This window comes from Haliotis rubra, unplaced genomic scaffold, assembly GCF_003918875.1.
Source record: "Haliotis rubra isolate DU_JTF1 unplaced genomic scaffold, ASM391887v1 Scf41, whole genome shotgun sequence".
NCBI classification, from domain to species: Eukaryota; Metazoa; Mollusca; class Gastropoda; order Lepetellida; family Haliotidae; genus Haliotis; species Haliotis rubra.
Window position 1 is genome coordinate 1,419,046 of NW_025767091.1, and position 24,189 is coordinate 1,443,234.

General features: G+C 37.9%; 1 protein-coding gene across 1 annotated transcript in view; it reads right to left on the reverse strand.

The window, feature by feature from the left end:
- The window catches only part of LOC124288036 (RNA-binding motif, single-stranded-interacting protein 3-like), a 312,786-nt gene extending 288,736 nt beyond the window's left edge, over positions 1-24,050 (reverse strand). The window contains 2 exon segments of the mRNA XM_046724598.1: positions 23,489-23,671; positions 23,948-24,050. Of these exon segments, the coding sequence (XP_046580554.1) occupies positions 23,489-23,671; positions 23,948-23,953 (189 nt within the window). The 5' untranslated portion in view covers positions 23,954-24,050.
- Positions 24,051-24,189: the final 139 nt, after the last annotated feature.

Sequence of the window (24,189 nt, forward strand, 5' to 3'; positions counted from 1 at the left end):
ACTGTGACATGATATACACCTTTATCACATGCCTGACAGTAAGATAACTCATTCCATCAGGGTAGTATATCCCCTCTTTCTCTGTTGGTGATTATCAGCTGTTATACACTAAGGTGCACTATGTCCAGCGTTTCACCAGCTGGTATTTATTCATGATCCAAGCATGGGCAACTTGCCGAGGTTGGTCAATTCAATTCAGACTGAGACAAACCCAGGGTGGCACCCTTCTGTGGACGATAAGGACTTCAGCACTCACACACCCTCAAGGAAGGTGCTATACATATCATTACTCAGAAGAGGTGTGATAACAGATATTGAAACTTTCCGGAAACAATGTATCATCAAACAATTCAAATTCAGTTAGCTTGGCAATTTTGTTTTATGCAGGGTCAGAAATATCCCCCTGTTGTTAAGGTCCCCTGTTAGTGATTAAGTCTGGCCAGGTAAACTGTCTCAAGACGACACACAGGTGAAATCAAACTGTCTGATCCCTGGTCATGTAGTTCATATTAAGTATCATACAGGTATGTCATGAGAAAACAGATGCTACCCTAGGAGTATTAGATTGAATATTCTTTCCAAGCCCAGACCTGTGAAGATCTGGGTTAGAATTGATCTTCAGAAGCCCATGCTTGGGCTGACAAACGGGATTGGGTCATGTCATGTTATCATATCCCAACTGCGTAGATCAATACTGATGCTGTTGATCACTGGATTGTCTGGTCCAGACTTGATTATTTACAGACCGCCGCCATATAGCTGGAATATAGCTGAGTGTTGCGTAAAACTAAACTCACTCACTTACCAAGCACCAACTGAATGATCTGCTGGTGAACAAATGTAGAGAGTGTACATATGTTCTATTCCTATCTAAAGGTATGTGACTGGACCATAGGAATCAATGGTTACATTTAATATGGTCACTAAAGATAATGAATCAAGGAATAAACAACAGACACTTAAACAAAAAGTATTTTATGATTCTCACTTGCAGCCCTTTTTCTTTGTTTATGTCTTTTATAAAAAACAATAATAATAATAGTAATCCTGAAATGTACAGTACCGGATCCATAAATAAGCATGCTAAAAGCATTATATAAAAAATATTCACAAGCATTACATAAAAAAAATTACAGGTTACAGGTTACAGGCTAAAACTGCCTTGTTCAATGTGCGATAGCCAACGTTTAGAACATTTTTACAAAATTTTGAAGGTACTTTTTCTATTCCATGACGGATAACAGTTCCCCAAATTTCTGCTCCATATAATAATATAGGTTGGATTTTACAGTCAAAAATTTTGAAAAATATATCAGGCGGAATTGTTTTATATCTGTACATGAATTTCTTAAAAGGAAATAAGGCTTCCTCTGCTTGCTTACACAAAACATCACAAGCTTTTGTGAATACATTTCTACAGGATAACGTTCATCCCAGATACTTGTAATAGGAGGCAGTTTCTAGTTTCTCTGTTCCAATAGACCATTTTTCTCTTTCTGCTATTCTACCACCCTTTTTAAAAACTATGACCTTTGTCTTATTTGTATTAATTGACAATCCCCATTTCGTACAATACTGTTCTAAGATATCTATCTTTTTCTGTAGGTTCACGACGCTGTCTCCAAATATAGCGACATCATCCGCAAACAGAAGAATTGACAGTGCATTTATAGTCTCATCAATAAAAGCACCACTATAGTCTCTATTTATAATGTCGTTAACTAATTCATCAATGTACATAATAAATAGGACTGGAGATAAGATACAACCTTATCGTACTCCAGTACATAAAAAATATTCATACATATAATGTCAGTCTTATATATACCAAACAAAGATATGTACAACAAGGTCCACGAGTATAGGATATATGGCCAAGGCTGTGATGACTAGTGATTGTAGTTTGACTGAACTGAATGTGTATTAGTCCAGACGCAGTTTTATTTCTTGTTTTACTGATCCGCCGGTCCTATTTTTTCAAGAATAAGAAAAAATAATTAAATTAATTTTCCCCGCTCAAAAAATAAATCCTAATGTTTTTCTTGGCCCAAAAATGGAAACTTACAATAAATTTATTTTTATTGTTTTTTGTTTTTTTCCCATATACACTTCAGAAATAGTAAAATACTTTTAATATTCAGAAAGAATATTACTTTGGTGATTTGATTTGATTTCCGTCCTGCCTTTAGGTTTTCTGAGGACAAAAATCCATAAAACAAGAAATAAAATTGGTCTGGCCTTAAGTCAATATAATACCTCTCCAGATCTTCCCCAGTCCATCAGTTGAAGAGATAATAACATCAACAGGAAGCATCTTAAAACACTTCAAGCAGTTTTCAAAAACTAATTCAACCACCAGCTTCCTTCTTTTGACCTCTAAATCTGATAAACTAATGCTTCATTTGCAGCATGTGTCATCCCAACCTGTTTTTCCCATTACTTTCTGGAGCTAACTAGCATGATTTATTGCTGAAAAGATTATCCGATACAGGTTTCCTTACAACTTATGATATATCCATCCACATAAACCATATGTGACTGCACAGATACAATGATAACAATCACAAGCTTGGCTGCATATAGTATCTGAGTACCTGGTACTCAGGTGGGTATTTCCATTTTCATTCATTAGTCAGAAAAAAAAATAACACACCCACACACACACACATGCATGCATGCACACACGCACAAATGCATGCACACTGAGACAGAACATTGTATCAAACATATAATTTTCGAAATCAGTATGCATGATACGTTTTCACTACTAAAATTTAATGTCTATTGGGGTCAAGTCATCTATGGTGTTGCAATTTGCTACCCAGAGTTGCATCCCCTTGGTGTGTCAGGAAAATGTGACCTTTGAATCCCACATTATCCTGATTCAACTGGTATGTTTGACTGGTAGCTTTACCACTGTAAGTGTAATAATCGCACTTTCACCCGTACTATTATACTCTCCTGTAAATTGAAAAATAATGAATAATTTTTTCTCTGATGATACATCTATGTATCTAAATGGGATCCCTATCTTTCGACTCTAGAAAAGCGTTAGCAAAACCTTACCTCAAACCCATCCATTCCTCATGAAATGACGTTAGTGCCAAATCAGGTTTTGCACATGCAGTCAATCACGTGGATTTCGTGATCGACTTTCTTCATTCAACTTTTGCACTTGGCCTCAACAAAGCAAATGCGAGGACACAAATATCCCCCATTCTGCCGGGACTTGTGTTGATGTTACACACAAGACGTCAAATGGCTAGCTTGTCCCGTTGTCATGTTGCGAGGCGATGGAGTTATTGACGTCGCTAAAGAGCAATGATCCGCCATAACATGACTTGAGTTCTGTCTAGAAGAAACGATTTAAGATCTAGCAGGGGAAGAGGTTTAGTTTTCTCAAAGCATACAGGAAATTACCGAGGCCTCACAGACCATTCGCGGGTTAATGATCACATTCTCGAAACAACGCCAATATTGCTGATTTCATCAACATAAATCTGATTGCCTCCAATCCGATGGACCCAGAGAGACTTGAATCGAGCCACACCGATGAATCCAGGTTTACCCTCAGATTCGCGGACGGCAGGCATAGAGTCTGGAGAAGGCGTAACGTCTGTGAACGGTATGCCCAATGTTGTGTACTGGAAGTCGACAGATTCGGGGCGGAAGTTGCATGGTGTGGGATGCTTGCTGTGGCAACTACCGCCCCGACTTCTGGTCATCCGTGGAAACCTCACAGCTGCTGCTTACCGCGACCAGGTGCTCACCCCTGAACTCGCTCTTTCATGGCTGCTCATGGCCCAGGTCTACAGTTCCAGCATGATAATGCCGCGATACCGCGATGTTGACACGAAATTTCCTTCAAAACGCTGGAATCAACGATGGACTGGCTATCGGGTCCCCTGACCTTAATCCAATAGAGCACGCTTGGGATGCACTTGGGAAAAGGCTTCGTGGTCTTAGGAATCAACCTCAGAATTTGCAGGAACTTGGCTGCCTTGCAAGAGCAATGGCGCAGAATCCCCAACCACGATGTTCACAAGCATCAGGCAGTCAATGAGGAGACGGTGTTTGGCAGTGGTGAATGCCCGCCATACCGCATTTTGAACTGAGAAATTTCGCATGTTTATTCTTGTGACTTGACATTCTGTATACCCATGTTTTGGAACGGCCGTGTAGCCTAATGGAACTGATTATGGCACTGTCAGTGTATCGAGTACATCACACAGATCTCAGCAATGAAATAATAACAATTTAACCATCTTACCATCTCTTGTTCTTTTATAGTGCCCTGGAGAAAGAATGTGAAGTTTCTTTTTTGACTCAGTATAGTTAAAGTATGAGGACGCTTTGTAAGATGCCAAATATAATACTTTCTAAGGATAATTACGATTAATTTAAGGCAGAAAACAAACGACGGTGTCGCTGACCTAAATTAAAGGTCACATGCAACCAAAAATCAAACAACAGGCAGGCAGACAGGGCTTTGAGTTTTGCATGCTGTTCTATATCATTGATGTGTCTGCCCCCTAGAAAGTGACTCGGTAAGAAGAGCGTGTTAAGAAATTATATAAACAGTTAACGCTTCCAGAAAAAAAAAAAAATGATAACAGTTTGATGATGGTTTACGTTCGGATTAAATATCTTCTCTGAATTATTTTAATTATATCTGTCATTAACGCAAACCATATGGGGCAATATGAACGTCGCATTTCTACTACCAACGTAAGTTTAGATCAGTACATCCAGATGAAGCTGAGTAGTCAAGCAACATTCCAGGAAGCATTGTGGGAATGTAAACATTGCGAACAATACCATGTCGCTGAAAACTTGTGAGTCGAATTGACACATTTTAATCGTCGTAAAACATAAACGCAATGTTTCCACCAGTGATGTTAGCTGCGTGAAGCAACTGCAAACCAAGAAACGGAATGCAACGGAATAGTTTACTGTAGGAGGCCGTAAGAGGCGATGACAACTGACATGCATTGTGACGTCGCTTACATTGTGACGTAATGTAAAATGGTTCGATTATGAGGGGGCACACTAGAATGGCGCAGTGACGGGATAACGTCATTCAATTGTTACGTCATCAAAAAACTAAACCTTTATTGTCTGATAATGTTTGTTTTTGAGTGTTCTAACCGCTAGGCATCTTAAAAAACACTATACCATTGCTTGCTGGTTTCACCAGAGAGGTAAATGTCTCAGACATTCATCACTTCAGGCTCTTCTCGGAGTCCTCCATGTCAGTCTGACACCCTACGATATAACTGACATGATTCTAAAAGTGGTTGTTAAATCACACTAACTCACACTACTATAACCTGTCCTGTGCTGGTGAGCTATGACATTAAGAAACCATAGTGAAGACTGACTTATTTTCAAGCAACACAATGAAATTCACAAAAGTCACAAACATGTCACTTATTATAGAAAAAGTCACAGAGTTGTCTCTATCAAAGTGACAAGCGAGACTCAAGAGGAGGAGGGTCAGGGAGGTTTCCATTTTATGAGTGAGTGAGTGAGTGAGTGAGTGAGTGAGTGAGTGAGTGAGTGAGTGAGTGAGTGAGTGAGTGAGTGAGTGAGTGAGTGAGTGAGTGAGTGAGTGAGTGAGTGAGTGAGTGAGTGAGTGAGTGAGAGCTACAGATAACTTTTTGGGTCACTGAGTTATGTACTCGCTTCCACTCATCTCAATTGGGTATCCTAATTTTCCTTTGAGTAACCAAATAAATTGTACCCACCTCACTCAAACTCAATTGGGTATTTTGCCATTTTTCAATAATTGTAAAAATGTGATAAAGTTCCAATGTTGATTTACGTGTTTGCTATTTATATTTGATCTGTGATAAGACAAACAATAAGGAAGACTGCAATTTGCCAAGTTCATGTGTTGAAATAGAACCTCTCAATATATATATATTTCTCAGTTATTTATCTATCCACCAGAACACAAGCTAAGATTTGACATTTTTGTGTGTATGCATGTAAGATCAAATTTGTTGAGTATTTACAAAAATTCAAGCGTACTTGTAAGCAATAGACTTTGTAGGAATTGAATTTACACATAAATATTTGCGTAATTTACTCAGCTTATCTATACCTCTGAATGAGTGAGTGAGGTCAAACATATTTTCAATACCTGTACAACTTGGACAAACCCAAGGGACACAACTCTGAACATAAAACTGTGACACCTGACAAATCGACTAACTATCCGTGAGTGAACTACTTGTGACAATTTGACTCACTTTACATCACCTCACTACACATTCACATGTGATTTCATCTCAGGCCAGAGATGTACAAGCCTATGTATAATCTCAGTATCCTGAAGGAATCAAATATTATGTTACCACATGAGACATTGACAAGTCTGAATACTACAATAAACAACAGCAGGGCAGTAATAGATATACCCGGTACACACCGGCTATATTCATTCTTACAGACAATGGACAATCAACCATCCACGAATTTAACTGAATTATATTCTCATGATGTCAAAAAGGAAACCTGTACAGGTATATGAACACATAAATAGACGTACCTTCATTCTGAACTGACAGGTGTCAGCAAACCTCCAGTACATGATAATCCCTTGATATATATATATATATTTATACCCCAGTGCACCTCACAACCTGGAATGTCCAGGTGATATATGACGTGTTATAGCCCGGTGGGTACTTACCAGTATCACTAGTGTAGATCCACACTTTCAGTTGGGATAGTATGTGTGTAACACCAGATATATTGGTTCATTCACAACACAGGATCACACTGTACGTCCACAACCTTGGTATTATTCAACCAGCAATGCCCTTAACGACCTAACAGGACATTTGTATATGTCGCTTTCTGCATTTATTTATAATATTTAACTCAGAAAGGACAAAAGAGAACTCATTCAAGCTCATCTTGACAAGTGAAATGACTTTTATACTGTTTTCAGCCCATATTTACATTTATTGTAAAAAAAGATGACAAGCTCCAAGCAATGGCCAAACCTGATAGCAGCATAATGAACCCCTCACATTACAATAAGGGGGCTGTAGGGTAGCCTAGTGTTTAAAGCTTTCACTCGTCACACAGAAGACCTGGGTTCGATTCCACACATGGGTACAGTGTGTGAAGCCCATTTCTGGTGTCCCACACCATGATATTGCTGGAATATTGCTAAAAAGCAGCATAATACTAAACTCACTCACTCACTCACAATCAGACTGAAACGTGTGAAATTGAGTTGAGGTGAAATGAAATAGGTTCAATACTGGATGAAAGATTATTTAAACATAAACATTTTAATAATGGAAATAAAGCTATGACTTGAAACTGCAAAGCCTTTGAAATGACTTACATTTCAGGAGAATATCATAGTAAGTATGGCTTTACACCACTTTTATCAATAACTTTGTGGGGGGCTACACATTGACTTAACACATTGTAAACTTATCTTAACTGCAAAACTTACACAGAAATGGCCATAACAACATAATCATCCTATTTTTCTACATTTAAAAACACAATGTTAATGGTACTGTTGCTTTGACATCTGCACCTATAAACTGACTTACATTGGTTGTCTTTAGGACCCTGCTCATACTCCCTTTCTAATCAATGATCTAGACTGAAGCACATCAGCAAGCAATACACAGCTTTAAACATTTTATTGTCTATAATATGACCCTGTCTATAATGTGATCCCTTGCAGAAACCTTCAGAGTTACCTCATACACCCTTTCTAATCAATGATCTGGAATGAAACACATCAGCCAGCAATACACAGCTTTAAACATTTTATTGTCTATAATATGACCCTGTCTATAATGTGATCCCCTGCAGAAACCTTCAGTGTTACCTCATACACCCTTTCTAATCAATGATCTAGACTGAAGCACATAGCAAGCAATACACAGCTTTAAACAGATTTACATTTATTGTCTGCAATATGACCCTGTCTATAATGTGATCCCTTGCAGAAACCTTCAGTGTTACCTCATACACCCTTTCTAATCAATGATCTAGACTGAAACACATCAGCAAGCAATACACAGCTTTAAACATTTTATTGTCTGCAATATGACCCTGTCTATAATGTGATCCCTTGCAGAAACCTTCAGTGTTACCTCATACACCCTTTCTAATCAATGATCTAGACTGAAGCACATAGCAAGCAATACACAGCTTTAAACAGATTTACATTTATTGTCTGCAATATGACCCTGTCTATAATGTGATCCCTTGCAGAAACCTTCAGTGTTACCTCATACACCCTTTCTAATCAATGATCTAGACTGAAGCACATAGCAAGCAATACACAGCTTTAAACAGATTTACATTTATTGTCTGCAATATGACCCTGTCTATAATGTGATCCCCTGCAGAAACCTTCAGTGTTACCTCATACACCCTTTCTAATCAATGATCTGGAATGAAACACAGCTTTAAAGGATTCAACAAAAAATATGTTTGCCATTGGGTTTTTACTTTACTTGCAACAATAACATCAGAATATGGCACCATGCCGTTGACACGATGCAACCTTATATAGCAGCCCTTAAAATAGACTGAGGCAATGGGTTGGAGCTTTAATGAAACAATGGAGTCATTTCCTGTATCAAAATTACCAATTAACTCAGTTTTAATTGTTGTGAATGTTGTAGGAAAATGACTAACTCCCTTCCTCACCATGATTCCTTTAAAACCACTTCTGCATCATACTGTAACTGACACACGCTGAGTCTGAGTCACAGATCCATGACTGATCAATTCCTTTGTATGCCCAATGCCGTTTACAAAGTGGTCAAATTCAATATATGTTATTGTATCCTGAAAGGCAAAAGAAACGTCGTAATTTTGGAAATGACATTTAAGTATCAATGGAGTATTTGAACCTCTTTTTTTAAAATATACACTGGAAGTCAAGTTTGAGGAAAACATGAATCGTGGTCATATTTTGCCTTTCAGTATATTACACTCCTTCTCTAAAGTACAGATTTTAGATCTCTATTGGGCTGACTCCCATCTGGGATTCAAACCCACAATCTCAGACTTAGGCATCTAAACGTCAGCACACAAAATCAACAATCTAATCCACTCAGCCACCACTGCTAACACAAAAACAGAAGTCTGGCAACTGGTAGTCCAAATGTTCACTTGTAAGAGGGGTACACAAAGTGCAGTAAATTCCTGCACAGAAACACAGATATACATTGTAACTCACACTTCAATACAGACTCACAGTAAAAACCGATAACAGCGACTTTCATAAATCCTGGTTATTAACTTAAACATCTTTATTGGTATGACTACCGACAGTAACAGAAAACATGGTGTTCTACGACTTTATTTGAGTAGTGGACTTCAACAACCTTGGACCAGTCTAACTATTTTAATAACTCTGCTTAGTATGCTTTCTACATCACTTCTAATTTGCAAATATTACACGTTTTGCTTGTTATTATTTTGTGTCGCACCCAGCAAATTTCCAGCTATATGAAATATGACAGCTGTCTGTAGATAATAGAGTCCGGACCAGACAATCCAGTGTTTAACACCATCAGCATCAATGTATGCAACTTAGATATGATGACATGCAACCAAGTCAGTGAACCTGACCACTTGTTCCTGTTAGTCGACCCTTATGACTAGCAAGGGTTGCTGAAGACAATTTCTAACCCGGATCTGCATGAGCAAGTGTGTCAAATGCTAGTATGCTTTATTCACTGAAAAATCAGTAGCTAAAGATCTGTAAAGCTATATCAGTATGCAGGTTGATAAGGCTATTTTGGACAATAAAGCACAGTAATGTTGTACAAAGTGGGTTGGACATAATGTCTAAGCAACTCAAAACTAACAGTAATTCTTTTCAGATTTGCAGATTGTTTGCAGCACAGGGGCGTGTCACGCTTAGAAACAGCGTTAGAAAGACATATAGGTACATAGACCCTACCCTAGTACTATATAAAAGGAAAGGGATGTAACGACGGAACCACCCCCTCCTCAATCTAAGTTGGATTTCACCATGTAAACTATTTTTAAGGCCCCGTACAGGCCTACAGATCAAAAGCGAGATGATTTCCCTACAAAATGAGCTATAAATGGTCACAATCAGATCATTATTTCAAAAGTTATACGCCATGACTCACCGAAAACAGCTACCTCCGCAATTCCAAGCCAAAATCATGGATCACCCAAGACAGCGAAAACTCACCTATAAAATTCGTTTATTAATTCCAGCCACGTTGACAGCACCTATGTAGGGCTAGATTCGATCGGCAGCGGCATTCCACGGGTCTAAAAACTTATTGCAACATCTACAAATCATTTCCTTGACAGTAAGCAGGCACTTTCTCCAAAACCATCGGCAATCACACTCACTTGTCGGCCATAGATGGCCTTGACATTCAAGTGATCTGAGCAGATCCGCAGAAACGAAATTGGGCCATCCGATTGGTGGAAAATATAATATACTGTAAGATTTTGACCGTTTGCTAATGGGAGCGAAATATGAACTTTGCAATAATCCTTTATTTTGGATCATGTACGGAACAGTAAATTGTTAAGAATAGTTTTAGAGGTTGTAAAAATGCATTCGATATTGATTCATTTTTAGGAAATTATATTCATAAATATTTAACCTCTAACATTATTCTTACAAATTTACTGCTCAGGTCACTTAAATGTCAAGGCCATCTATGGCCGACAAGTGAGTATGATTGCCGCTGGTTTTGGAGAAAGTGCCTGCTTACTGTCGAGGAAATGATTTGTAGATGTTGCATTAAGTTTTTTAGACCTGTGGAATGCCGCTGCCGGTCAAATCTAGCCCTACATAGGTGCTGTCAGCGTGGCTGGAATTAATAAACGAATTTAAAAGGTGAGTTTTCGCTGTCTTGGGTGATCCATGATTTTGGCTTGGAATTGCGGAGGTAGCTGTTTTCGGTAAGTCATGGCGTATAACTTTTGAAATAATGATCTGATTGTGACCATTTATAGCTCATTTTGTAGGGAAATCATCTCGCTTTTGATCCGTAGGCCTCGACGGGGCCTTGAAAATAGTTTACATGGTGAAATCCAACTTAGATTGAGGAGGGGGTGGTTCCGTCGTTACATCCCTTTCCTTTTTATATAGTACTAGGGTAGGGTCTATGTACCTATATGTCTTTCTAATGCTGTTTCTAAGCATGACACGCCCCTGTGGTTTGCAGGTCTGCATTGTGAAGTCAACATGGTGATACGTACCATATCATCACCTGAGATATTTCAGCTTCAGCTCTTGACACTGAAGGGGTTAAGGAGGAAGTGAATATCATACAGCTCCACGTCCTGACTTGTTTAAATCTTTGCCTGTCTGTCACCTGTATAAATCTTTTATATCACTCTAACACATTCCACTAGCTATAAATAGGAGAGGCAATAGCAATGTACCAGTATTATTAGACAATCCTACATTGTGATCATTCAGAATGTCAATTTGAGGACAGAAAGGTTTCCATTACACCAATAATGGCCTTTAAATAAAAGGTTCCGTTTTAACAAGAAAGTGAATCTGTATGTAACTAGGAATGTTGTCCTCTACTGTAATAGGTCAAGAGGTAAGGGAGTTGTGGTATTGTTCACTGTAATGGTCCTGATTTATAGGGGATTTCTACTTTTGCAACTGAAACTCATTTCAAGTGGCACTTCAAGAGAAGCCAATAGGTTCACAGCATATATAACTACTTTCACATGATACTTTGAGAGCAAAGAATACGTTAATGCTGCTTGAATCTGATTTATCAAGCTAGAACATTAAGTTCTTTAGAGCACATACTCTAACACTGTTTTACAAGCTGCACAGAAAGTTACAAAGAGCACACAATGTAACACTGTTTTACAGGCTGCATGGAAAGTTACAAAGAGTACACAATGTAACACTTTTTTGCAGGCTACACAAAAAGTTACAAAGAGCACACAATGTAACACTTTTTTGCAGGCTACACAAAAAGTTACAAAGAGCATACAATGTAACACTGTTTTACAAGCTACACAGAAAGTTACAAAGAGCACACAATGTAACACTGTTTTACAAGCTACACAGAAAGTTACAAAGAGCATACAATGTAACACTGTTTTACAAGCTACACAGAAAGTCATAAAGAGAACACAATGTAACACTGTTTTACAAGCTACACAGAAAGTCATAAAGAGCACACAATGTAACACTGTTTTACAAGCTACACAGAAAGTCATAAAGAGCACACAATGTAACACTGTTTTACAAGCTACACAGAAAGTCATAAAGAGCACACAATGTAACACTGTTTTACAAGCTACACAGAAAGTCATAAAGAGCACACAATGTAACACTGTTTTACAAGCTACACAGAAAGTCATAAAGAGCACACAATGTAACACAGGTTTACAAGCTACACAGAAAGTCATAAAGAGCACACAATGTAACACTGTTTTACAAGCTACACAGAAAGTCATAAAGAGCACACAATGTAACACTGTTTTACAAGCTACACAGAAAGTCATAAAGAGCACACAATGTAACATAGGTTTACAAGCTACACAGAAAGTCATAAAGAGCACACAATGTAACACAGGTTTACAAGCTACACAGAAAGTCATAAAGAGCACACAATGTAACATAGGTTTACAAGCTACACAGAAAGTCATAAAGAGCACACAATGTAACATAGGTTTACAAGCTACACAGAAAGTCATAAAGAGCACACAATGTAACATAGGTTTACAAGCTACACAGAAAGTCATAAAGAGCACACAATGTAACATAGGTTTACAAGCTACACAGAAAGTCATAAAGAGCACACAATGTAACACAGGTTTACAAGCTACACAGAAAGTCATAAAGAGCACACAATGTAACATAGGTTTACAAGCTACACAGAAAGTCATAAAGAGCACACAATGTAACACTGTTTTACAAGCTACACAGAAAGTCATAAAGAGCACACAATGTAACACTGTTTTACAAGCTACACAGAAAGTCATAAAGAGCACACAATGTAACACTGTTTTACAAGCTACACAGAAAGTCATAAAGAGCACACAATGTAACACAGGTTTACAAGCTACACAGAAAGTCATAAAGAGCACACAATGTAACATAGGTTTACAAGCTACACAGAAAGTCATAAAGAGCACACAATGTAACACTGTTTTACAAGCTACACAGAAAGTCATAAAGAGCACACAATGTAACATAGGTTTACAAGCTCCACAGAAAGTCATAAAGAGCACACAATGTAACATAGGTTTACAAGCTACACAGAAAGTCATAAAGAGCACACAATGTAACATAGGTTTACAAGCTACACAGAAAGTCATAAAAGAGCACACAATGTAACACAGGGTTTTACAAGCTACACAGAAAGTCATAAAAGAGCACACAATGTAACACTGGTTTACAAGCTACACAGAAAGTCATAAAGAGCACACAATGTAACACTGTTTTACAAGCTACACAGAAAGTCATAAAGAGCACACAATGTAACACTGTTTTACAAGCTACACAGAAAGTCATAAAGAGCACACAATGTAACACTGTTTTACAAGCTACACAGAAAGTCATAAAGAGCACACAATGTAACATAGGTTTACAAGCTACACAGAAAGTCATAAAGAGCACACAATGTAACACTGTTTTACAAGCTACACAGAAAGTCATAAAGAGCACACAATGTAACACTGTTTTACAAGCTACACAGAAAGTCATAAAGAGCACACAATGTAACACTGTTTTTGCAAAGCTACACAGAAAGTCATAAAGAGCACACAATGTAACATAGGTTTTACAAGCTACCACAGAAAGTCATAAAGAGCACACAATGTAACACTACTCATTTTAACAAGCTACACAGAAAGTCATAAAGAGCACACAATGTAACACTGTTTTACAAGCTACACAGAAAGTCATAAAGAGCACACAATGTAACATAGGTTTACAAGCTACACAGAAAGTCATAAAGAGCACACAATGTAACACTAGGTTTACAAGCTACACAGAAAGTCATAAAGAGCACACAATGTAACACACAGGTTTACAAGCTACACAGAAAGTCATAAAGAGCACACAATGTAACATAGGGTTTACAAGCTACACAGAAAGTCATAAAGAGCACACAATGTAACACTGTTTTACAAGCTACACAGAAAGTCATAAAGAGCACACAATGTAACACTGTTTTACAAGCTACACAGAAAGTCATAAAGAGCACACAATGTAACACTGTTTTACAAGCTACACAGAAAGTCATAAAGAGCACACAATGTAACACTGTTTTACAAGCTACACAGAAAGTCATAAAGAGCACACAATGTAACACTGGTTTACAAGCTACACAGAAAGTCATAAAAGAGCACACAATGTAACACTGTTTTACAAGCTACACAGAAAGTCATAAAGAGCACACAATGTAACACTGTTTTACAAAGCTACACAGAAAGTCATAAAAAGAGCACACAATGTAACACTACAAGCTTTTACAAGCTACACAGAAAGTCATATAAAGAGCACACAATGTAACACAGGTTTACAAGCTACACAGAAAGTCATAAAGCTACACAGAGCACACAATGTAACATAGGTTTACAAGCTACACAGAAAGTCATAAAGAGCACACAATGTAACATAGGTTTACAAGCTACACAGAAAGTCATAAAGAGCACACAATGTAACATAGGTTTACAAGCTACACAGAAAGTCATAAAGAGCACACACAATGTAACACTGTTTTACAAGCTACACAGAAAGTCATAAAGAGCACACAATGTAACACAGGTTTACAAGCTACACAGAAAGTCATAAAGAGCACACAATGTAACATAGGTTTACAAGCTACACAGAAAGTCATAAAGAGCACACAATGTAACACTGTTTTACAAGCTACACAGAAAGTCATAAAGAGCACACAATGTAACACTGTTTTACAAGCTACACAGAAAGTCATAAAGAGCACACAATGTAACACTGTTTTACAAGCTACACAGAAAGTCATAAAGAGCACACAATGTAACACAGGTTTACAAGCTACACAGAAAGTCATAAAGAGCACACAATGTAACACAGGTTTACAAGCTACACAGAAAGTCATAAAGAGCACACAATGTAACACAGCTTTACAAGCTACACAGAAAGTCATCATACTAAAGCTAAACTGTGGCAGATACAGATTAAATCCGTGTTACTCTATACCCAAGGCATCCACTTCAACAGGCTGAGGAATGTGAAATCCTAACTAGCTCATTGAATAGACACATGCGGTTTGCCTTCACAGGAACTGATTGTGACAAAAACAATCAGAAAATAATTACAAGTGCACCAGAGCAACTGGGAGAAACATCTGCTTCATCCTTCAGATGGCCATACCTCATTCAGGGACTGAGTGGCAATGGGAAAGTACGGCATTAGAAAGCACATACACCAGGTTATTGTACTACAGATACTCACACATCACCCCGCCTCGTAAGTCACTCATTTGATACACCCCACTTCAGTAAACTGGGCTGTAAACATGCCAGGCCAAGCTAACAGTACTTTTCAATGTCTCTGTCAGAGTAATCAGATCCATAGTCAGCAAGATAAGTCTTACTTTCACCAATATGTACATGTCATTACCCAGTAGTTGTTGCACAACAGACATTACTTTAGATGCTCTCAAAACCTGGAGAAACACTCCAATAAAAAAAAATCTTTTTTTTTTCTCCGAAAATATACATCTACAAAAACAAACTGACATATAAAAACAAAAAACAACAAAGTAAATTCAAAATGGATCTATGGGCGAACATACGTCGATATTTTTTTCATTATTGAGTGTAATGTAATATATAGATACGATTTTGAGATTCTGTACAAACAGGCACTTTTCATTAGGTGTTACTGATTGTTTTATATAACTTTCTCGTTTAATGCAGCACTCAGCAATTTTTCAACTATATGACGGCGGTCTGTAAATAACCAGGTCTGGACCAGAGAATCAAATAATCTACATGGGTCTCATTTCACTTAAGCTCATTGTCTAATCAACATGTGTTCCCCTAGTGATGCAGGAGGATGCCATGTGAGAGAATCAGATATTTTTTATAAAGCAACTAAATATTGTTTTATCTACATCAACAAGACCAGATGTATTTTTTTAAATGAAACTATGACGCTAAATATTTCTTTCTAAAATATGCTTCCAATATCATAATTTTTGTGGTAGACAAATGGTTTTTCATTGTTTTCAAGCATTTTTGGGACAATGTATCTTTCCACATCGTAATTTCATCCCACCTGGTACCCATTCACTGATCCATAGACAGAGGCATATTTTAGGCAAAGTCCTTTGTTACATGTCAACTTCTTTTGTTCAAACAAATATATATATATATATCACTTTGTATTGATGCACGATCTACCAATATGATTATAGTATCATGGCACCGAGTACCGTGATGCAGTGGATATGTGGTGAAGTGATATACCTTCCCCCTCCCAGGGATCATATTCAGACCTCCATGAACTGTCCTCACGAAGATGCCATCTGCAGCATCTTAACAATATCTCCTCCTTAATCTCAACCAGGAAAGAACCATTAACATTCAAGGAAATAATATTCAAAAGTACATATTTATTATCAACATGATGAAGTTTCCACATCTCAGCTGTCTAAAACGCTACTTATCACAAAAACACACAGTACTTAAAGGGTTAACGTTTTTATCATGTGGCATCACACTGCTTCTATCTACACTATCTGGAATCTCTTCCCTTCTCAGTACAGCTGTTTAACATATTATTATGAAAATACAGAGAGACAACTCCGCAAGTCATAAATCTCTGGACAGTAAGCGATGCCGAGGTCAGCATGACATGTGGTCGAATTTCACAGACGACAAACTAAAGAGCAGTGTTCCAGCCAAAATGACTCAATGCTACTCGATAAATAGGACTTATTTCCTCAAATTTGAAGGGTTTTGTCATACTGTATATTTTCAACATCAACATGAGAAAGAAAGCACAAAGCCACGTTTGATAGTATTTAAGAATGAAACGAAAGAGAATTATTTATTCCATGGTGATGTATTTGATATGGGTGATGGTGATGTATTTGATATAGGTGATGGTGATGTATTTGATATGGGTGATGATGGTGATGTATTTGATATGGGTGATGGTGATGTATTTGATATAGGTGATGGTGATGTATTTGATATGGTAGATGGTGATGTATTTGATATGGGTGATGGTGATGTATTTGATATGGGTGATGGTGATGTATTTGATATGGGTGATGTTGATGTATTTGATATGGGTGATGATGTTGATGTATTTGATATGGGTGATGATGTTGATGTATTTGATATGGGTGATGATGTATTTGATATGGGATTTGGTGAGGTATTTGATATGGTGATGGTGATGTATTTGATGTGGGTGATGACGGTAATGTATTTGATACAGGGGTTGGTGATGTATTGTATGCGCTTTGAGCATAGTACATGTATCCAAGTATGGAAAAAAAACTTACTAAAGACAAAATTATCTGAATAATGTTCTTGATTCTCATTTATTGTAATTCTTATTACAATTTCTCGCGTTCTTTGGACTTGTGGCAGCAAGTGATTATAAGATAAACATTTTATATGATAAGGTGGTACGTTTTAGGTTCGAGTAGGCAGTGTTGGAATGAAAAAATTATATTAGACGGGTCAGTCGGGCGATGAGAAACACAAAAAAGAAAAATGCTCCCCTGTTATAATTATCATATTGGTAAGGTAGTCCTGCTGGCCATTAATAATCAGTCCCTCCTGGATTCCACGTTTCCACAGTTGCAGACTAAATCATGGGAATTACCTTTTGATGCAGAAAAACGTCTGGTCTGCAGAAAAAGCATTTCCATGCAAAATACCTGCAGAATTTGCCATTTTTCTGCCGTGGAATTTACTTATTTTGAAAGTTGAATCAAGATTAACTACCAACAGAAATGAAAATGTCAAAAGTCTGATCGGTTACACAAAAATGAACTCAGACATTTGTTATAACGATATTTTCATATGCAATACTGATCACAATTATCAGTGGTTCCAACAATTAACATGCACTTCCCACGGAAAGCATTTTTGCTACATAAGCCCCTGCACTATGACGATAACATATGGGAAATGATAGAAAAAACAACCTTTAAATCGTATAATAGTGTAAAACACTCTTGGTTTCAATACAGCATACTGCATAGGTTTCTGCCAACAAATGATTTTCTAACAAAAATGAAATATAAAGATTCCAACACATGCACATTTTGCAAATCCGAGAAAGAATCAATTTTACATCTATTTTGTGACTGTAAAGTCATAAAAACTATTTGGAAGAAAATAGAAGAATGGATATTCGAAAAAAACAGGGTCAAATATTATCTTTTCAAATAAAAATATTATTCTAGGATATTGTGAAAAGAGAAACCATGTTCTGAATTTGATAATAACAGTTGTGAAATATAATATATACAAAATGAAACAAAGAGATCAAACACCAAATTTGAACTACCGGTATATTATAGAAGACATAAAGACAACATATTATGCTAAACGTTTTAATGCCTACTCAAATTGCAAATATGACAGCTTCACAAATTTGTGGTCACTATGTCACAATCTGTTCTGTTAATCTAGCGCTACATATAATGTACTGCTATTATATTTTCAAGTACCTATTCATTTCCACCTGAATGCACATGTGCCTGTAAATTGACTTTGTATATATACTGAGTCAAAAAAGAAACTTCACAAAATGTAATTTGAAAAATAATGAATAATTTTTCTCTGATGATACATCTATGTATCCGAAATGGGATCCCTATCTTTCGACTCTAGAAAAACGTTAGCAAAACCCACTCAAACCCATCCATTCGTCCTGCAAATGACGTTAGTGCCAAATCAGGTTTTGCACGTGCAGTCGATCACGTGATCTTCGCATCGAAGTTTTCTTCATATGCACGTGTTTGCATTGGCCTCAAGAATTGAAAAAACACTTTTAAACCACAGTTCTAACGGTACTTGAAATGCCACGATTGTCAAATGTGCAACGTGAACGTGCGTTGGCATGTTGCAAGTGGGAAGATCAGTTATTGACGTCGCAAGAGCAATGGGATGCAGCCGTCGTACTGTGTATGACTTGCGCAGGTCGTCTACAACAAACTGGCACCACTTCTGATCGCCCAAGGTCGGGTCGTCCACGTGTGACGTCACGAGCAGAAGACCGTCAAATCGTCCTACGTCACCTACGTGACAGATTTCTGCCGGCTACACGAACCAGGGCTGAGATGTTTAGAGGTCGACTGTCCTCACAGACCATTCAAATCGGTTGCGGGCTGCCAATCTCCATTCTCGACGTCCATATCGTGGGGCCAATATTGACGCCGTTTCATCAACGTCAACGTTTGCTGTGGGCCCAACGTCACCTCCGATGGACCCAGAGAGACTGGAATCGAGTTGTCTTCAGCAATGAATCCAGGTTTACCCTCAGATTCGCGGACGGCAGGCATAGAGTCTGGAGACGACGTCGTGAACGGTATGCCCAATGTTGTGTACAGGAAGTCGACAGATTCGGGGTCAGAAGTTGCATGGTGTGGGGTGCTTTCTGTGGGAACAACCGTTCCCGACTTCTGGTCATCCGTGGAAACCTCACAGCTGCTGCTTACCGCGACCAGGTGCTCACCCTGAACTCGTTCCTTTCATGGCGGCTCATGGCCCAGGTCTACAGTTCCAGCATGATAATGCTCGGCCCGTGATACCGCGATGTTGACATGAAATTTCCTTCAAAACGCTGGAATCAACGTCATGGACTGGCCATCGAGGTCCCCTGACCTTAATCCAATAGAGCACGTTTGGGATGCACTTGGGAGAAGGCTTCGTGGTCTTAGGAACCAACCTCAGAATTTGCAGGAACTTGGCTGCCTTGCAAGAGCAATGGCGCCAGAATCCCCAACCACGTGTTCACAAGCATCAGGCAGTCGATGAGGAGACGGTGTTTGGCAGTGGTGAATGCACGGGGCTGCCATACACGATATTGAACTGAGAAATTTCGCATTTTTATTCTTGTGACTTGACATTCTGTATACCCTTGTTTTGGAACGGCGGTGTAGCCTAATGGAACTGATTATGGCACTGTCAGTGTATCGAGTACATCACACAGATCTCAGCAATGAAATAATAACAATTTAACCATCTTACCATCTCTTGTTCTTTTATAGTGCCCTGAAGACAGAATGTGAAGTTTCTTTTTTGACTCAGTATATTTGCGAATCGTGTTTATACCAACCTGTTATGTAATGAACTGTATGACTTGGATGTATGGAGATTCAACCCAAAAAAATTACCAAAAAAACCCAACACTATTTAAGCACCACCAATTTGATGTGTGACATCAAAAAATGACAAGTGTGATTCTTTGTTTGAAATGAAAAGACTGGCAAACCAACAAACAGAATGCTTTGAACGACCATCACAAAAAGTGAAGTTGACATTAACAACCAATCGTAGGGTTAGAACCCAGACTGAGTGCTGGTGTCTTAGTACTTACTCCCATACTGTGGATTTTCATCCTACAAGGGAATCAACCCACAAAATTGTACTAAAATTAGTACTTTTCAGAAAGAAAGAAAGACAAAAACATATTTTGTTCACTGAACAGGATGTTGTCCAGCTCTCACACGTAAAACAAAAAGTATTCATTTCGGTTCAGAACAACACTTATTACATTCGGAAAATGGATTTGCAATCATAAGGTGCTAAATTGCAGCTCACATGTATGTAACAGGTATTTCCTGCCATATAACATGTAGTTTCTGATATATAACACAAATTTCTGAATATATAACACATATTTCTGAATATATAACATGTAGTTTCTGGAATATAACATGCATTTCCGATATATATCCTGTGTGTTTTCTGCCATATAACATGTGGTTCATGATATATAACAAATAGTTCCCAATATATAACAGGTAGTGTCCAATATATAACATGCAGTTCTTGATATATAACATGTAGTTTCCAATATAAAAAAGGCATTTCCTGATATATAACATGTAGTTCCTTGTATATAAGAATTTCCTGATACATAACATGCATTCCGTGATGTACAACATATATTTCCTGATGTACAACATTTATTTTATGATATATAACATATACTTGCATTTAACTGAGCATGCTCAGTTATATTTGTGAATGATACAAATACAGGATATCATCATGTTATATAAGTTGCAGCAGTATCTCAATGGGGTATATGTGGTTATATTTCCCTCCCAGGCAGTATATATAGTGTTCTGGCAACATCACATAAACCAATCAGATCCCAACATTCTGACATGGACATCAGCAAATGGTTAATAACTGCTAATGAGTTATACACTCTAAGTGGATCTACCCGTACTTGAACCATAGTACAATATGATGCCTTGGAAATATGAAAATTCAAAAACTATAATGACTAGCAAAAAAAGTTCAAGCAAATGATGCGTACATATAGTTTCATGAAGGTATACTGAATGGTCGAGTTTTGTCCTTGAAATGACTCCTACCCTCATTTGAAATCTAATCCATGAACTGAAAATGAATTATATACTTTTTTGAAAAAGAACCTTCTTAATATACTGAAAACTAAAATGTACCAGTTCATCCCATACCTGATGTTACGCTAGATATTCTCTGATATGCACACAAGGTTTCATGAAGAAATCTTCAATAGTTTATGTTTTATGCTCCAGAAATAAAACATGACAGACTGACATAGCCAATTTCTATAAATTACAACATATTCACCATTGAAAGGTAGCATATGGTTTAAACCTATCAACGTAAGTGGATTTGAAGATGCCATTCATATATTGTTATCCAGATATGGTAGTGGGTAGCCTCGTGGTTAAGGCGTTCACTCATCACACTGAAGACCGGGTTCGATTCCCCACATGGGTACAATGTGTGAAGCCCATTTCTGGTGTCCCTCGCTGTGATATTGCTGGAATATTGCTAAAAGCAGCGTAAACTCACTCTCCCACTGTTATCCAGATATTAATCCCTGATAATATATGTTCAATCCAAGAAAATCCATACCTACTTTAGTCGCAATATGGCTGAAATGTGACGTAAAACCATAACTCATTTAACTATACCTATTTCATCCCATATTCAGTCCTACAGGTGCTGTATATTTTCATAAACCACACAAAACATTACATGCAATAAATACTAAAAGTAGAATATATTATCCTTCATGTCAGGCAATAAAAGCATCCCTTCAATACAGATACTTATTCCTTTAATAGTGACTAAAGTTCCAGCTATGGATTTGCCATTTTATCATGTTAATGTTATCTGAAAATGGCTATATGTATTAATAATATATCATAACCCTTGTGAAGAATGCTGGGGTCGGCTTATCATGAAGTTCTCATCTTATTAAACAGGTGCACCTTGTGATATCGAGGACTTCCATTGGTGCAATACTCATAATAACTACCAACACTCTACATCACTGAGATGAGGGTTCAAGACAGTTAGTGTATCTGATGCGAGGGCAGTGTAAGGGTTAATCTTCATAAACCTCACTCCCCCACCTGTTCAGTAATAAAATCTTCTACGTAAACAGTGCATAGCCAGATTACACATCTATGATAGCAGATTAGCACACTGCCAACAATGTTTGGACTATCCAAAGTGAAAACTTGACTGGAAAAGTCTCCTCAAGTGATGCCCACCAAACAACAAGTCAGTCATCAAGATGTCTCACCAAGGTGCTACATACCAAGTTTGTCTTTTCACGCTAATTAAATGTGTATTATGAGTTAAGACAATCTCACTGACAGGACATGTTAAAGGCATACTATAAACAATTTCTAACACTCTGTAAATCAGATTTTGGACAACATAATATTTTAATAAGTGTATTTCAGATCTGTTTAATGAGAGCCCTGCCATACTGTCTTAACATCTCAGTGCTGCTAAACCACAATAATGACACAAGCTAATGGTTCCTTTGACCTAATTTGGTCATAGTTGTTATGGTGGTCAAACATATCAGAATGTATCCCAAATTATTTTTGTCTTGGGACAGCTGTACTGTATATTATACTCTCAGCATAATTACACTCATATTTGACTTATAAAGTGCTTCATTTTTCCGGTCTTGGAACCTGGCTGTGAATAGACTGTTAAAATTCTCGAAAAGTCAAAAGAACTATTGTTATTTCACAGACACCCATCGACTGAACCACAAGCTTGTAGGGATATTTTCCACACTGCTTTCTTCCTGCAACATGTCAGTTGACAAACCTGCCCATCCTATTACACCCTCTTCCTCAACACCTCCCCCCCTCCCATCCCCCAAACACTAGGAAGGACACTTTACCAATGAACCTGCAACATTTTTCTCCATGATTTGTTGGTTGCTATTAAATCCATGCTAATTAGTAGTAATTCTTACTTTATCTTTTTCCGCTGGTGGACTAGCGTCTGATTTGGGTGAATCTTGGGCCTTGTCCTTTGTATCGATATCCTCAGGAGGAGTGTCACAACTATCCGGCTTGGATCCGGAACTTCTTTCTGGGCTTTCGGAATCCTTCACTTTGCACTGAATGGTCGTGCTGTCGTCTGCTGACACAACGTCCTTTAAAATCAAAATACTGCAGTTGTAAGGCGTCATAGACAGGTCACGTTACAAGCATTAGACCTCATTACACACACAACTACCAGGTCTCGAAACATTGCACGTCTGCCCAGAATCTATACGTCTAGGACAGTCGGATTAAATTTCATCAAAGCTGGCGCAGGCCATGTCGAAATGGTAACGATGACTGAAGGTCACGAAACACCCCCTGTGTCACATGAAAACTTACTTTGATATCGGAAATGAGATGAAACGGTTTACCAAACCTATACGAACCTTCATTCCGAATGCTGAAAGTTTCGCGACCCTCGTTGTCTTGTTGAAGTACCAAACTTTCCTCCGCCCCTTTCCAGCCCGGCTTGTCACAAGTTACCCCCAGACGATATGCAGCAGACGACTTCTGCAAACGTAAACATAAAGCACGTGTCGTATGCTAATAATGGCACCGCTCGCCTCGTTATAACAGCGATATACCCTTCCACAAACAATCCCAGTCGATATCCTCCAGGAATTGATAC